This window comes from Giraffa tippelskirchi, chromosome 6 (genome assembly GCF_054371585.1).
Source record: "Giraffa tippelskirchi isolate mGirTip1 chromosome 6, T2T-mGirTip1v1.2.pri, whole genome shotgun sequence".
NCBI lineage: Eukaryota > Metazoa > Chordata > Mammalia > Artiodactyla > Giraffidae > Giraffa > Giraffa tippelskirchi.
The window spans coordinates 87,981,933-87,998,273 of record NC_137280.1 but is presented as its reverse complement, the minus strand read 5'-3'; the positions used below and the strand labels follow the sequence as shown (position 1 = coordinate 87,998,273).

The 16,341-nt window shown below is 41.9% G+C and overlaps 1 protein-coding gene across 2 annotated transcripts in view; it reads right to left on the bottom strand.

The window, feature by feature from the left end:
• Positions 1-1,058: 1,058 nt before the first annotated feature.
• The window catches only part of ADGRE3 (adhesion G protein-coupled receptor E3), a 56,416-nt gene continuing 41,133 nt past the window's right edge, over positions 1,059-16,341 (bottom strand). For both annotated transcript variants that reach the window (XM_081501297.1, XM_081501295.1), the window contains exons 8-16: positions 14,908-15,092; positions 12,645-12,812; positions 11,047-11,244; positions 10,543-10,778; positions 9,750-9,816; positions 9,235-9,326; positions 6,520-6,688; positions 4,392-4,487; positions 1,059-1,258 (exon numbers count right to left, since the gene is read on the bottom strand). In XM_081501297.1, coding sequence (XP_081357423.1) covers positions 1,250-1,258; positions 4,392-4,487; positions 6,520-6,688; positions 9,235-9,326; positions 9,750-9,816; positions 10,543-10,778; positions 11,047-11,244; positions 12,645-12,812; positions 14,908-15,092 — 1,220 coding nt within the window. In that variant the 3' untranslated portion in view covers positions 1,059-1,249. The remainder of the gene's footprint in view (positions 1,259-4,391; positions 4,488-6,519; positions 6,689-9,234; positions 9,327-9,749; positions 9,817-10,542; positions 10,779-11,046; positions 11,245-12,644; positions 12,813-14,907; positions 15,093-16,341) is intronic.

Here is a 16,341-nt window from a genome sequence, read left to right as displayed (position 1 = left end):
TTAAGAGTTTTCCACAGTTTGTTATGATCCACACAGTCAAAGGCTTTTGTGTAGTCAATGACACAGAGGTAGATGTTTTTCTGGAATTTCCTTGCTTTTTCTATGATCCAGCAAATGTTGGTAATTTGGTTACTCTGCCTTTTCTAAACCAAGCTTGTACATCTGGAAGTTCTTGGTTCATCTACTGCTGAGGCCTAGCTTGAAGGATTTTGACCATAACTTTACTATCATGGGAAGTGAGTGCAATTGTCTGGTAGTTTGAACATTCTTTAGACAGTGTATTAAAAAGCAGAGACATCACTTTACCGACAAAGGTCCATATAGTCAAAGCTATGGTTTTTTCAGTGGTCATGTATGGATGTGAGAGTTGGACCATGAAGAAGGCTGAGCACTGAAGAACTGATGCTTTTGAATTGTGAGGCTGGACAAGTTTCTTGATAGTCCCTTGGGCAGCAAGGAGATCAAACCAGTCAAGCCTAAAGGAAATTAACCCTGAATATTCATTGGAAGGACTGATGCTGAAGCTCCAATATTTTGGCCACTTGATGTGAAGAGCTGACTCATTGGAAAAGACCCTGGTGCTGGGAAAGGTTGAAGCCAGATGGAGAAGGGGGTGACAGAGAATGAGATGGTTCATTAGCATCACCAACTCAATGGACATGAATTTGAGCAAACTCCAGGAGACAGTGAAGGACAGAGGAGCCTGGAGTGCTACAGTCATGGGGTTGCAAAGAGTCAGACACGGCTTGGGGAACTGAACAACAACACTAAGTATGGAATCAGAATGAGGAAGCAAAGGTGTTGAAAGTATGAGGGAGAATCATTTGACTTGGGTGATCACGAGATTTAGCCTGGATAAGAAAGGAGGTAAAGGTGATGGTTCGGAAGAAGCTGATGGTTTGAGTTTAAAAAGCACATTTAGGATGAGAGAAAGAACTTGAGAAAAAGGCCTTGACAAGGGCTCCCTCATTCACAAAAAGTCCATGGAGTATTTGCAATGGTCATTATTTGGGTATCCAGGAATAAGCATTGATTGAAAACATAATAGTGAAGAGAAATCCAGTTGAATGCACATTTATTGAGATCCCATTATGCAGAACAAACACTTCAGGAAGTAAAGGTTAAACTTTTCCTCTCCAGGAATGACATGTATAATGATTCTCCTGTCTGCACCTTCGTTCTTCATGATGCCACCAGATCCACGTGCATGACATGTAGAGCTGAATGTTCTAGTTTTAGTATTTTCTTTTCACTTGACCTAGAAAACATCCCACCCCAAAGATGTTTAGATTAAAGCTAGATGTCAGGATAAAAAAACAAAGAAATGAACAACAAAACAGACAGGAACAGTTGGAGTTGGTTAAAGCCAGAAAGCCCCATTCAGCAGGCAAGGATGGCTTGAAATACTAGCATTTTGGGCTTCTTTAGATTATAGTGGGAGGACTTCTCAAAAATCCAGGATGAAGAATTCTTTTTTAAAATCTTTTACCCAAATTCACTTACTGCTTTTTTTTTTTTAATTTAAACTTTTCATTTTGTATTGGGGTATAGCCGATGAACAATGTTGTGATAGTTTCCAGAGAACAGTGAAGAGACTTAGTATATACATGGATATACATGTATCCATTCTCCCCCAAACTCCCCTTCTACAGGATGAAGAATTCTTTTTTTGGAAAAAAGTGTGGATATAGTATCCCACTCTAGAATTTCAGCCCCTAGGATGCTGGGTTTTGTCCATAAAGAAAGGCTAGACTCTTAAGTTCCTTGAAGGCAGCTACTGTGTTGGTATTGTTGCATTTTGTATGTTCCCTGCTTACCATAATGTTGGACATATTATAGAACTCAATAAATATTCTCTTTGCCCCCTACAAGCTGTAGCTTGGTTTAGAAGTTTCAGGCTCCACAGAGGAACAAATATCTCCCTACAGCTGCCCATGAGGATAGGAGTTCCTGACTCAGTTTTTATAGGAAGTCCAAAGCTATGCCTTCCCTCCTGGTATTTATTGTTCATTTGCAGAATTTCTTGTCCTCAAGCAAGACTTTTCCCATAAGCAGTATTCCCTGGTTATACAACCGACCTTTCAATGTTACCAAGTTTGTGGGGAGCAGAGCTAGAAAGTTAACCCAAGATCAAGTTTCTCCATAAAGGACAAAGTGTTTTGTTAGCTTTTTACTCATACTCTGTGCATAAAAAAAGGAAAAACTTCAGAAATTCTTCTAATTAAAGCAATTGTATTTCTTAGATGTAGCTACATATAAAATATATCATAAATATACAATATATATCATGTATTCTTTCCTTTTTTTTTTTTGTATTCTTTCCTTTTTAAAGTAACACTCGTTCAATTTCCATAGTGTTAAGCAATAATAATAATAACGTTTCCTTATTCATCATGGGAAACTAGTAGTTGGAGTGCTGGCAGCTTTGGGAATTCTTTTGGGTTATCTGGGAAACGTTTCAAAGGTCACAGCCAGTGGTTAGCACCTATAACAATTTTACTCTTATTGAGAATATTAAGCTTAATATTTTTTCTTATGACTTGATTAGCTCTATTCTCTATAAGCTTAATATTTATAAAAATTTTTCCAAAAAGAAATTTTCCAATCAGTTGACATGCCTGCCCTAACACTTTTTCCTGGTTCCATTTTCTTCTTGGTCCTTTTGGAGAGATTTAGAATGAATTCTCCTTCCCTTCCTCCAAGAAGGAATTTGGAGGTCACTGTTTCTTCAGTGACCTCGATATTTCCACTGCTGAAGAAAATTCCATATTTTCTCAAGAAATGTAGAAACAGTGTTTCAGAAATTTCTCAATTTTGTTTAGCTTAAAAGTAACATATTCTAAGGCTTTTTAGCTAGCAGATGTGGTAGGCATGTACATGGAAGACATAAAGCCAAATGAGATTGGGAGAATTTTTATGGATTAGAATCTTTGGAGCCTGTCTAGTGACATACCTTCTTACAAGTATGTGCTCTCATTTCTATAAAAGATCAATTAGGGGTCAACTGTGGAGAGAAGTCTCAGGTAGTACTGGGAGCGCATTCCTTGGTGCTGTCAATCCTGAGTTAACTCAATGGAAGAACAGAAAAAACCAACAAGCAAGTTCTAGAGAGGTTCTGTTTCTAACAAGACCGTTTCCTCTCCCAGGAAGGTCCCATTGTTACATGCACTCCTCCTCTATAATTATGTAGAACATCTGGGGTGGGCTTCCTCTTCTGGATCCCTTTCGGTAGTATCCACTACCTCCACGGGGCTCAAGTCCACCTCTTTTTGAAACAGCCATATTTTGGGGGACGATGACCACTCTGCTATGTCTGTGATTGTAAGTCTCCCCCTAAAGGATTCTCCTTTAGATGGTAGTGGTGCTGGTGATATGTTTTACCCATACTTTAAAAAAAATTAATTTTTATTGGACTATAGTTCATGTACAATGTTGTGTTTATTTCTCCTGTTCAGCAAAATGCATCAGTTATACATGTATCCACTTAAAAAAAAATTTGGCTATGCCACGCGGCATTCATATCTTAGTTCTCTGACCAGGGATCGAATCTGTGGCCCCTGCATTGGAAACACGGAGTCTTAACCACTGGACCGCCAGGGAAGTCCCTGTATCCATGTTTTAGATTCTATTCCCATAAATCATTACAGTATTGAGTAGAGTTCCTTGTGCTATACAGCAGGTTCTTATTAGTTTTCTATTTTATTTTTTAAAAAGCTTTGAATTTTATATTGGGGCTTCCCAGGTAGCTCAGTGGTAAAGAATTCACCTGCCAAGCAGGAGATGTGGGTTCAGTCCTTGGATTGGGAACATCACCTGGAGAAGGAAATGGCAACCCACTCCAGTATTCTTGCCTGGGAAATCCCATGGACTGGGGAGCCTGGCAGGCTAGAGTTCAAGGGGTCACAAAGAGTTGGACATGACTTAGCCCCTAAACCACCATTACTACCATAGTTGATTGGCAATGCTGTGTTAGTTTCAGGTGTACAGCAAAGTGATTCAGTTATATATATATGAATGTATCTATTCTTTTTCAAATCATTTTCCCATTTAGCTTATTACATAACATCAATCAGAGTTCCCTGTGGTATAATAAGTAGATCCTTATTAGTTATCCATTTTAAATATAGCAGTGTGTACATGTCAATCTCAAATTCCCTAACTATTCCATACTTCAAATGATGAGAATATATATTAATACAATAGCCAGATTAGGCACTATTAGTGAGCAAGAAAGACACAGTGAGAAACAACATGATGGGAATGAGGAATGCAAAGTCATCAGGAAAAGAACTCTTCCCCACACTCGGCATGAAAGGGAGCTTGTTCTAAGACAAGGAGAGGAAGTTTGGGGTGTCAAGGGGTGACACAGTAGAATAAGTCACAAGTCTTACCTCACTGGGTTTTGAGTCAGGACCAAACCTGCTGGAAAGTGTGTAAGTCTCAGACTCAGATTTAGATTTGATGATCTCGCCAAACCACTTTTGGACCTGGAACATCAAAGAAAATATCAGGATTATTTTTGTTAATGTTGGAGAAGAGAAATGTCAGTGAGTTAGGAAGAGGATGGGAACATTATGAAAAAACCTTTTCCTACAAAATGTGGTATATGCATACAATGGAATGTAATTTAGCCTTAAAAAGGAATAAAATTCTGAAACAGGCTATAACATGGATAAACCTTGGAGACATTACACTGAGTGAAATATATGTGTTAAAAAAAACTGTTAGTCACTCAGTTGTGTCTGACTCTTTGAGACCCCACGGACTGTAGCTCGCCAGCCTCCTCTGTCCACGGGATTTTCCAGGCAAGAATACTGGAGTAGGTAGCCATTTCCTTCTCCAGGGGATCTTCCCAACTCACAGGTTGAACCCGGGTCTTCTGCACTGAAGGCAGATTCTTTACCATTTGAGCCACCAGGAAATATATAAGCAAGACACCAAAGGACAACTATTGTATGATTCAACATGTTGAGAACCTGTAATAGTCAAATTAACTGGGACAGAAAGTAGAGTAGTGATTACCAGGAGCTTGGCAGGGCAGAATACAACATTATTGTTTAAGGGATACGGGGTTTCAGTTTGGGATGATCAAAAAGTTCTAGAATGGTTGGTGGTGATGGTTGCATGACAATGTGAATGTACCTAATGCTACCGATCTGTACAATTAACAAGGTTAAAATGATAAATTTTGTTATGTATAATTTACCACAATAATTTTTTTCATATTACAGAATATACATTTGTCATAGAAAATTGACAAAATATGCATATACAAAGGAATAGGATAGAAGAAAATTGAGGAAGAAAATTCCTCAATCTAGCTCTCAGGGCTTCCCAGATGGCTCTAGTGGTAAAGGATCTACCTGCCGATGCAGGAGACACAAGAGTCACGGGTTTGATTCCTGGATTGGGAAGATCCCCTGGAGTAGGAAATGGCAACCTGGTCTAGTATTCTTGCCTGGAAAATTCTATGGACAGAAGAGCCTGGTAGGCTACAGTCCATAGGGTCCCAAAGAGTCAGACACAACTGAATGACTGAACATGAACACAAACACGAACACTCAGAGGAGCTTCCCAGGTGGCTAAGTGGTAAAGAATCCGCTTGTCAATGCAGGTTTGATACCTGGGTTGGGAGATCTGCTGGAGGATTAAGTAGCAACCCACTCCAGTATTCTTGCTGGGATAATCCCATGGACAGAGGAACTTGGTGGGCTACTGTCCATGGGGTTGCAAAGAGTCAGACACAACTGAACAACTGAGCAACAGGTACGCCCAAGAAACACCAGTAGATCCGTGCAAAAGTGAGACAGGGAAAGAAAGACAGCTAATAAAAGATGTATGATCCTTCATTCTGTGTTTCCACTGTAGACAGCTAGGGTTCAGTGTCACTGAGGGGTTCTGGAGAGAGCATAGGACATACTTCAGGGTTATTCACCTCAGAGACAAGGGAGCTGGGGCATCTGTCTACTAGCACCCATCAGGCATTGGTTGAGGCTGCTTTCAAGGGTCACTATTCTCTGGAAATACTAGCTTGCCCTGTGCATGAACCAGGCATGTCTTGTGGGCAGTAAGAAGCCCAGGGGCACAGAGTCACAGGTGTTTATAATAAACAACCATGGGCTTGTAGAATAGAATGCCAAAGGGATATGAGCGGGCCATCAACAGCATCTGCTGGACTTCCCTGGTGGTACAGTGGATGGGAATCCACCTGCCAATACAGGGGACATCAGTTCAATCCCTGGTCTGGGAAGATTCCACATGCCATGGAGCAACTGAGCCTGCGTGCTGCAACTACTGAAGCCCGAGCATCCTAGAGCCTGTGCTTCACAATGAGAGAAGCCACGGTGATGAGAAACTCCTCCAGTGTAGAGTAGGCCCAGCTCTCTGCAACTAGAGAAAGCCCGCACACACACACACACAAAGCGGTGAAGACCCAGTGCAGCCAAAAATAAATAAACTTAAAAAAATGAATAGACAGAACTAATTTGTATATATAAAAAGAAAGAGGTCACTGTTTACCTGCTGGCTGAGGAGGCAGTACACCAGGAAGATGAAGACACCCTGCAGGCTGTTGATGATGGTGAAGAGGTAGGCCATGACGTGGGCCCCCGGTCCCACCTGCAGGATTCCCAGACACCACGTGCATCCCAAGATGAAGAGCTGAGCTGTGGCTTTGAGTGTCAGCATCCTGGGTAGTAATAATTGATAATGTAAAGAAACCTGATAATGATCGTGACCATCCCTACAGCATAGTTGTTAATGGTGAGCACTCTGGAGCTAGAATGCCTACGTTTTAAAACCAAGCCAGCACTAACTAACTTTGTGATCTTGGGCAAGTTACTTAATGGCTTTCTTTCCACCACCACCCCACCTTTTTTTTGGCCATATCATGCAGCTTGGGAGATCTTAGTTTCCTGACCAGGGGTCAAAGCTGGGCCATAGCAGTGAGAGCGATGAGTCCTAACCCCTGCACTGTCAGGGAATTTTCCTACTTTCCTATAACTCAGTTCCCTAATATTTGTAATAGTCCTATTTCATAGAGTTGCTGCAAATATTGAGACAACATATGGGAAATATTTAGGATAGTATGTAGAACAAAATTGTGCGTGCAAAGTTGCTTGAGTCATGTCTGACTCTTTGTAACCCCATGGACTGTAGCCCATCAGGCTCCTCTGTCCATGGGATTCTCTAGGCAAGAATATTGGAGTGGGTTACCATTTCCTATTCCAGGGGATCTTCCTAACACAGGGATTGAATCTGCATCACCTGTGTTTCCTGCATTAGCAGGTGGGTTCTTTAACCACTAGCACCACCTGGGAAGCCCAAAATTAGTACCATACATATGTAGAACATTCTAAAACTATAAAGTTCTTTGTCTCATTCTGTCTTATCACTTACAGATGGGGGAGGTCTTATAATTTGTTATTCAAGCAGGAAGGCTTTTGAGATCAAAAGAGGTGCAATTCAGGGGAACTATATTCATTATCTTGTAATAATCTATAATAGAAAAGAATCTGAAAAAGAATATACATATATGTGTGGGTAACCAAATCACTTTGTGGTATACATGAAAGTAACAGAACATTTTAAATTAACTATGCTTCAATAAAAAAGCGATGCTATTAATAAACCTAATGCATCAGCAAACATAAACTGGGACCATCCCAGGAAAACTGAGATGTAAGGTCACCTTATTTATATATCTATATATCTTTAATTTTAAAATATAATATGTAACTGAGAAAAGCTAGTTGAGGAACAATTTGTGTAGTGTGATACTATTGTATGTATGCTTGTCTGTTCTATACAAAATGCACAGAAAAAGGCCTGGGAAAATATCAGACACATCATATCATACAGTTTCTTACCTCTGGATTTCCTGGTTGGTAAAGTAGTAGGAAAATTGGGAGCAAGCAGCTGTCATTTTTAACTATATATTTTGAAAACTTTTGACAAATAATAAAAAAGTAACAAATGTGCTACTTTTGTGATTATAGTGAAAACCTCAGCAAACTACATGTTCAAATTAAGATGGATGGTGCACACTATTTACAATATCCAGGACATGGAAGCGACCTAGATGTCCGTTGACAGATGAATAGATAACAAATTTGTGGAACATACAAAACAAAGGTACAATGAAATATTACTCAGCAAGAAAAAGGAACAAATGAGAGTCAGCTGAACTGAAGTGGATGAACCTAGAGCCTGTTATACAGAGTGAAGTAAGTCAGAAAGAGAAAAACAAATATCATATATTAACGCATATATATGGAATCTAGAAAAGTGGTGCTGATGAACTTATTTGCTGGGCAGGAATAGAGACACAGATGTAGAGAACAGATTTGTGGACACAGCAGGGAGGAAGGAGAGGGTGGGACAAATGAGAGAGTAGCATTGAAACATATACATTACCATGTGTAAGATAGTTAATGGGAAGTTGTTGTATAGCACAGGGAGATCAGCTCAATGTGATGACCTAGAGGAGTAGGATGAAGGGGATTGAGGGAGGTTCAAGAGAGAGGGGATATATGTATACTCATGGCTGATTCACATTGTTGTGCAGCAGAAAGCAACACAACACTGTAGAGCAATTGTCTCCACTTAAAAATAAATTTTAAAAAAGATGGATGCTGCAAAATAAAAAAAAATATTCATAGTCCCCGATTTTTTGAAACAGTATTACACAAAATACATTTTAACCTAAATCCTTCCTGAACTATTTCCTCTTGTGTTTTGCAGCGGGGAAGTCCCTCCTCTTCTTCCTTTTAGTGTTAGATCTCTTTCCTTTCTGAGATTCATCAAGGACACATGCCTGCCCAGTTGGAAACTGCATTTCCCAGCCTCCTTTGCAGCTAGGTGTCACCACATGACCAAAGTCTAACCAATGGGATATGATTAAATATGGAACTTGCAAATTCCATGTCACTTCCTTCCCATGGATGGGATACAACATCCTAGGGGCTGGTGGGGCAACAAAATAGAAAGAGCTTGAGTCCTGGATCACTCAGTGGAGCTCTGTTCTGTGGCATGAGAATGAAATAAACTTCTATCCCACTTTCTTTTTTTTGAGTCCCAGCCATTGAATATAGCTTCTCATTGTGGCAGTGGAAGATGGCAGTGACCTTGCTAGTTCCTAGAGGCTGACTGTGCATATATGTCTCTGTGGATATGTAGGAGGGACCAGTAAGAAGTGAGTAGAAGAAAACGAGGTTAGAAAATACCATAACTTACTTTATGTTCCGGATGGTTGATACTTCACTGTTGAGAGAGGAAAGTTTTCTTTTCAAAATCCAAAGAACCATGAGAAAAAATACAGAATTCACCTGCAAGAGTGACACAGACCATGGAGAATGCAAGTTAAAATGTACTGTGTCTGCTTAATTTATGGTAACATACTGTAGAGTGCAATGTGGTCTTCTAAATGGGAGGGAAACCCAAAATGGAAGGGATATATATATATATATATATATATAGCTGATTCATTTTGCTGTGCAGGAGAAGCTAAGAAAACATTGTAAAGCAACTATACTGAAAAAAAGAAATTGAAAAGCCATTAAACAAAATGTACCATGCCTTCTGTAAATTGCACACAACCCCTACCTCCCTGCACATGGGTTTGAATCGGTAGCAAGTGGAAAAATCAAACCGTATAACTGAGAAAATGTGTGTCCCGTGTGCTATCCTGCACCCAGCATGTCTGGCGCTTCTCCTTAGGTCAGGAACACTGGAGCCACATATTCACTCACACAGATAATGGCACAGACAGGTCCAAGGAAAGCCCAGATGAATTTCTGGTCCAGGTGGAGCCAGCATCTGGAAACAATGGGAAAAGGGACATGAAAGGAGATCAGAGAAAGCACATGAAATGGACATGAAATGACATCTTTTTCTAACAGAGACCTTTTCCAATGTTTCTTGAAAATGTCAGCTGATGACAATGCAGGCCTTGATTGTTCGCTTCCATGTGTTGCTGCTACATGAAACAGTTTACAAGCACAGACCTGCTGAATTTTCATACCAGTATTTCGAGGTTGGGAACCATGGAGATGACTATTATCCCCATTTCACTAATGAGGGCACTGAGATTTGAGGGGGCTTTCCAGGTGGCCCAGTGGTAAAGAATCCACCTGTAATGCAGGATACACGGCAGAAGCCATGGGTTTGATCCCTGGGTCGGGAAGATACCCTCAAGGAGGAAATGCCAACCCACTCCAGTATTGTTGCTTGGGAAATCCCATGGACAGAGGAGCCTGGCAGACTACAGTTCATGGGATCACAGAGTTGGACATGACTTAGCAACTGAGCATGAGACTTGAGGACTTAAGGTCACAAATTATGGGAAGGATAAAGCTGGGACCTAACTGCAAAATTTCCTCCTTCCAGAACTTTCCACATCATCTTTCCCTGTCTCACTGGGAAAGAAGTTAGATCCCTTACACTCAAAGGGAAAGTAGAGTGCATTTGTTGTGTTTATGTGAATCACTGCCAATAGCACTGCCCTCACATCTGTCCATGGCACAGGGTGAGAATCAATCTTACCGATCAGGTGTTCCATAAAGATGAGGCCTGGAGGCTGCAGAAATGGCCACGATCACAGCCGGGACTCCGTAGCCCACAGGGAACATAAGCCACTTCATGAGCCTGTTGACACTGGAGTAGTTGACCACCGTCAGGTTGCGTGCAGTGAGGAAGAGGTGCAGGCCCTCCAGCAGCATCCAGGTGAAGGAGGCCAGGTAGAGATAGTGTAAGGCACCTGCGATGATGGCGCACAGCACCTGTGGGTGGATGAAGGTGTCACCAGGAGGGTCTGTTAGGGTGGAGCATGACCCCAGGACCTCTCCTTTATACTGGCATTGAGTTCAGAAGCACTGCTATTAGATCACGGTCATTGAAAGTAAAGGTGGTTGATAATGCCAGCCTGCTCACCTCGCCACGCATCCTCCCTCTAGGACACAAGGCTATTTCATTGAGGGGTCCAAGGCAGCATAGCCCCATGAATTCAGCATCCCCTGAGGCAAGCACATTCTGGAATAGAATAAGTACCTTGTTCTCAGTTCTGTCGATGGCTGTCAGGAAGAGCAGGTGGGCCAGGAAGAGGCAGAGCGAGAGCTGCAGGTGGAGCGAGGTGCTGGTGTTCTGGATGGCTTTGCACAGCAGGAAGGTGAGGGCCGCCAGGAGGAGGCAGAGCAGAGAGAGGCTCAGCCCCACGTAGGTGATCACAGTCAGTGCGGGATCCTCCTCCTGGGACCCAGCAGAGAGGAGACCACAGTCACACTTTCCTGCCCTGGGATTATATTCTCCCACCCCTTGGAATGTGGCATCCCAAAATAGGCAGACCACCTGTATCTCTGCAATGAGGGGAGGGATGCAGACTTCCTGTGTGCTGTCACCCAGCCTATGTCATCCATAAGTCCTCTGAACCCACCTTTAGGATATGTGTCAAGTCTGACCTTTCCCCACCAACTCTGCAGCTGCCATCCAAATCCTGACCACCATCATCTCTCTGCTGGGCTACTTCTGCTGCACCACTGACCATTCTTGACTCAGGGGCCAGAGATACTTTCTAATAACATAAATATGTAGAATCCCTGATGCACATCCTCTATTGTCTCTCCATTGCAATTTGAATGAAATCTTAACTCCTGACTTTGGCATTTGTGGTCTGACACATTTCCCCTGCTCCCTTCTCTCCAAACCTGACTTTTCCCACTTCCCTCTCATTCATTCTATTCTTTCTAGAACACACTGGGTTTGTTTGCTCTGTCTCACGGATTTGCCTATTGTAAATATTTATTGTTTAATTTTATTTTATATTTGGCTGTGCTGGGTCTTCATTGCTGCTTGTGGGCTTTCTCTAGTTGTGGCGGGTGGGGGAGACTCTCTCGTTGCTGTGTGAGGGCTTCTTATAGGGGTGGCTTCCCTTGTTGCAGAGCACAGGATCTAGGGTGAGTCAGCTTTAGTACTTGTGGTGTGTGGGCTCAGTAGTTGCGGCTTGTAGGCTCCAGAGCACAGGCTCATTTGGTGTGGTGCACAAGCTCAGTTGCTCCTCAGCGTGTGGGATCCTCCCAGGCCAGGGATCAAACCCGTGTCCCTTGTATAAGGCAGATTCTTAACCACTGACCACCAGGGAAGGCCAGATTTGCCTATCCTAGACATTTCACATAAGTGGAATCCTACAGTATATGGTCCTTTGTGTCTAACACCCAGTGTGATATTTTTGAGATTCATCCACATTGTGACACTGCTGACTTAATACTCAGATTTCAGCTTGAATAGCTCATTCTCCTCTGATCACTGTATCTAAAGCTGTACACTTCTCCTATCACCCCAGACTTGGTCTGTTAAACTTTTCTTTCTAGCACTTATGCCCATCTAGTAGTGTAGTAGTGTTAGTCGCTCAGTTGTGTCTGACTCTTTGCGATCCTATGGACTGTAGCCCGCCAGGCTCCTCGGTCCATAGGATTTTCCAGGCAAGAATTGGGGTGAGTTGCCACTTCCTCCTCTAGGGGATTTTCCCAACCCAGGGGTCGAACCCACGTCTGTTACATCTCCTGCATTGGCAGGCAGGTTCTTTACCACTAGGGCCACCTAGCAGAGTCTCAAAAGGGGTTATCTGGAGGAATTCAATAGTTACATCCTACCTGGCCATGGAAGGCCATGAGAACAGCGAAACTGGACAGGTGAGTGGAACTGCATATCGTGTGAGTCTTGTTTGCTTGTATCAGAGCACAGCCATCCTTGGACCAGCGGCCGCCCTCCTTTGTGCCTTTCCAGTAGACGCAGAAGATCTTCTTGACCCTGGGCTTCACCTGAAAATAGAACAGGCTCATCATGTTGTTCCTTGGCAGGGACAACTCTGAGCGTCAGCCTTGGCTGGTGACACCATGGCTTAAGAAGGATCAGGTGATTTCTATCTTAAGTGAAGAGCATGACCACCAGTATACCTGCCCCTAGAGTCACATAACAGAAAACAAGCTCATCTCTCTCTGGGAGTCAGAATTTTACAAGATGTTACTGGTTTCAGGACTTTGTCCTCCACCATGGGAGTCAAATAGAAAAAGAGTATAAGACCAACTTAAAGTTTTCTTCCAAGTACTCTCTAAGTCAAATTTCCCTGATTTCTACATCAATTCTGCCCTGACCTCTTACAGCACAATAATTGCTCATGTGATGACAGGGCTAGTGTAGGGAAGGAACATCACCAGGAGAGAGAAGAAAGTCAGCCTTCAGTCTCTCTCTCTGTTTTTTTTGGTCTCAAGGATGTCCAGAGCATCATTTGATTGGGCCAAAGAGATGAGTTGGATGCTCTCCTGTTTGGGGGCTCTATCTCCTTTGATAATCCACTGGACCATCCCTAGATATCTCACTCCATTCCTGCTGTCCCATGCCCTACATCAAAAATTTCATTCCTAGATTTCATGCATCAGATGGAGAAAATCTATGTTTCTTCATCTTCCCTGACTTCATTCTTGTTTTCTTAAAATTTAAAAAATATTAATTTTTCTAGTTTTATTGAGATTTGGTATATAGCATTGTGTAAGTTTAAGGTATACAATGTAATGATTGATATATGTATCTATTACAAAATGATTACTGCAACAAGGTTAGTTAATATCCATCACTTCACATAATTACAATTTGCATTTTGTGGTGAGAACTTTTAAAAGCTACTCTCTCAGCAACTTTCAAATATACAATACAGTATTGTTAAACTAGAGTCATCATTCTCTCCATTACATCCCCAGAGCTCATTCATCCTATAACTGGAAGCTTGTAACCTTTGATCATGATTACCTGTTTCCCTGACCTTCCGTCCCTGGCAACCAGCAATCTGTCCTTCGTTTCTGTGAGCTTGGTTTTCTCAGAGTCCACGTATAGATGAGATCATTCGGTATTTGTCTTTCTCTGTCTGACTTACTTCACTTAGCCATAATGCCCTCAAGGTTCATCTATGTTGTGAAACAATGGCAGGATTTCTTTCAACTCTTACTTTCTAAACAGAGTTGGCTATGTCTGGCTATTAACCCTCCTGCCTTTAAGAGTTTGGGCAGAGAATGAGAGAAGGCAATGGATTATATACAAATTTTCCTTCTAATTGAATTATGTAGTCTTAGTAATTAATTCCACGTGTCTATGCAAGAATAAATACTTTGTCTCAATTCAGATTTCACAGATGTGGGAGGTACCTGCAACTAAAATAATTCCATGTACTAGAATGACACTGCCCAAGAGAATTATCATGTAAATCACTTATGTATTAATAATTTGAAATTTTCTACTACCACATTAAAAAAAGGAAAAGAAACAGATCAAATCAATTTTAGGAACCTATTTTATTTAGCTCTCTATATTCAAAATAGGGCTTCCCAGGTGTCACTGGTGGTAAAGAACCTGCCTGCCAACGCAGGAGACAAAAGAGACGCAGGTTCGATCCTTGGTCGGGAAGATCCCCTGGAGGAGGGCATGGCAACCCACTCCAGTATTCTTGCCTGGAGAATCCCATGGACAGAGGAGCCTGGCGGGCTATAGCCCAGAGTGTCACAAACAGTCAGAAATGACTGAAGTGACTTAGCATGCATGCATGCATATTCAAAATAATATCATTTAATGTGTCAATATAAATCAATATATGTAATTACTATAAAATTATTGAGATGCTTAACACATTGTTTTTTTTTACAAAGTCTTCAAAGTCTGGAAATACTAATTCTAAATCTGGAAACGCTAACCCTTCAAAAATCTCAATTCAGACTCACATACTTCAAATGCTCAATAACTCCAGTTGGCTCCTGGTTATGACACTGGACAGTGCAGGTCCAGAACCACTGACAGGGAGTATTATGCAAATTGTTTGGTCTAACATCCATGAAACTCAAGCAAGTACAAACTGCAGCTTTGACCCACCTTCATGTGCTGAAAATTTAGAATCACAGGCTGGGAGAGAGGTGTGTTCTTTTTGGGTCCAATAGCAGCACTTACTACCTGTGAGTTCAGGTAGACTTGATCTTTCTCATTCATCTCTTCAAAAAAAGTTGCATTTATGATGTTTCCAAGGGAAGAGTATGAAACAAAGGCAACTGCACTAGGACCTGAGGAAACAGAATAATGGAGATTGGGATTGACATATATACACTCGTGGTGCAGGCTCAGTCACTCATTTGTGTCTGACTCTTTGCGACCCATGGACTGTAGCCCACCAGGCTCCTCTGTCCATGGGATTCCCCAGGCAAGAATATTGGAGTGGGCTGCCATTCCCTTCTCCAGGGGATCTTCCTGACCCAGGGATTGAACCTGTGTCTCCTGCATTATAGGCGGGTTCTTTACCACTGAGCCACCAGGGAAGCCCTTAGTCATATTAATACATATATATTTAGTTTGTTGAATTCAATTAATGTGATGTAGAGCATCACATTATATGTTATGCTGAAGAGGAAAAGTTAAATTTTTACGCAACTTCCTTCTCCTTGTGCCTCTGTAACTCAGCTTGCCCCTTGCAAAGTCTCGGTCACGTGGGTCACGTAGTCTCAGAAAGTGGGGACTGGTAATACTAGGAACTGGAGTCAATCTCACTCACCCTTGTCCTGCTCTTTGCAATCGCCCAGCCCCTGCAAACCTGCTTAATCATGCCTGTCCGGGTCAGGCATCCCCCTCCCCATCGTGACCACTTTTCCTGAGCACACGAAACCCCTTAGTTTAAACCAGCCTATTAAGAGCTAGTGTTGCCCACTACAGTCTGTCTATAAAAACTCTGTAATCTCTTTGTTCCGGGCTCAGAGCTTGGAGTGTTAACTCCTCTGGGCCCACCGGTGTAATAAACCTGAGTTCTCCAACTCTGCGAGTGCGGTGCTTGGTTTCTTGAGTACTGGTTTCTGCAACAATGCCACAATTTATTTCTTGTAAACATAAGTGATGCAATTTTGAGAAGAAAAGGACAAAAAAGAAAGTGAAATTTTTATAAAAATACACACCTAGAGATAACTGCTGTTTAAGTTCTGGGGTTTTTTTCTAGGTATATATATATCTGTATCCAAATACACCTCATGTCCAAGATTTGTTAATGGACAAAAGATATTGTTGCAAGAAGAGACAATTCTGACTCCAGATTGGATCTGTTACTTTAACCTTTGCTTCCTGTTGCTTTTGTTCACTGCTTGTACATAATGGCCTGCCTCATGGAACCCTGCCCTACTGCCTGAGTATTAAACTAAAGTGGTTTTGTTCAAGACCCTGTCCACCTGCTGATGACTACAGGAAGGAAGAAATTAACACATCCTCCATGAGATATTTGCAAGGTTAATGGACTTTTTAGGGCTTCCCTGATGGCTCAGTGGTAAAAGA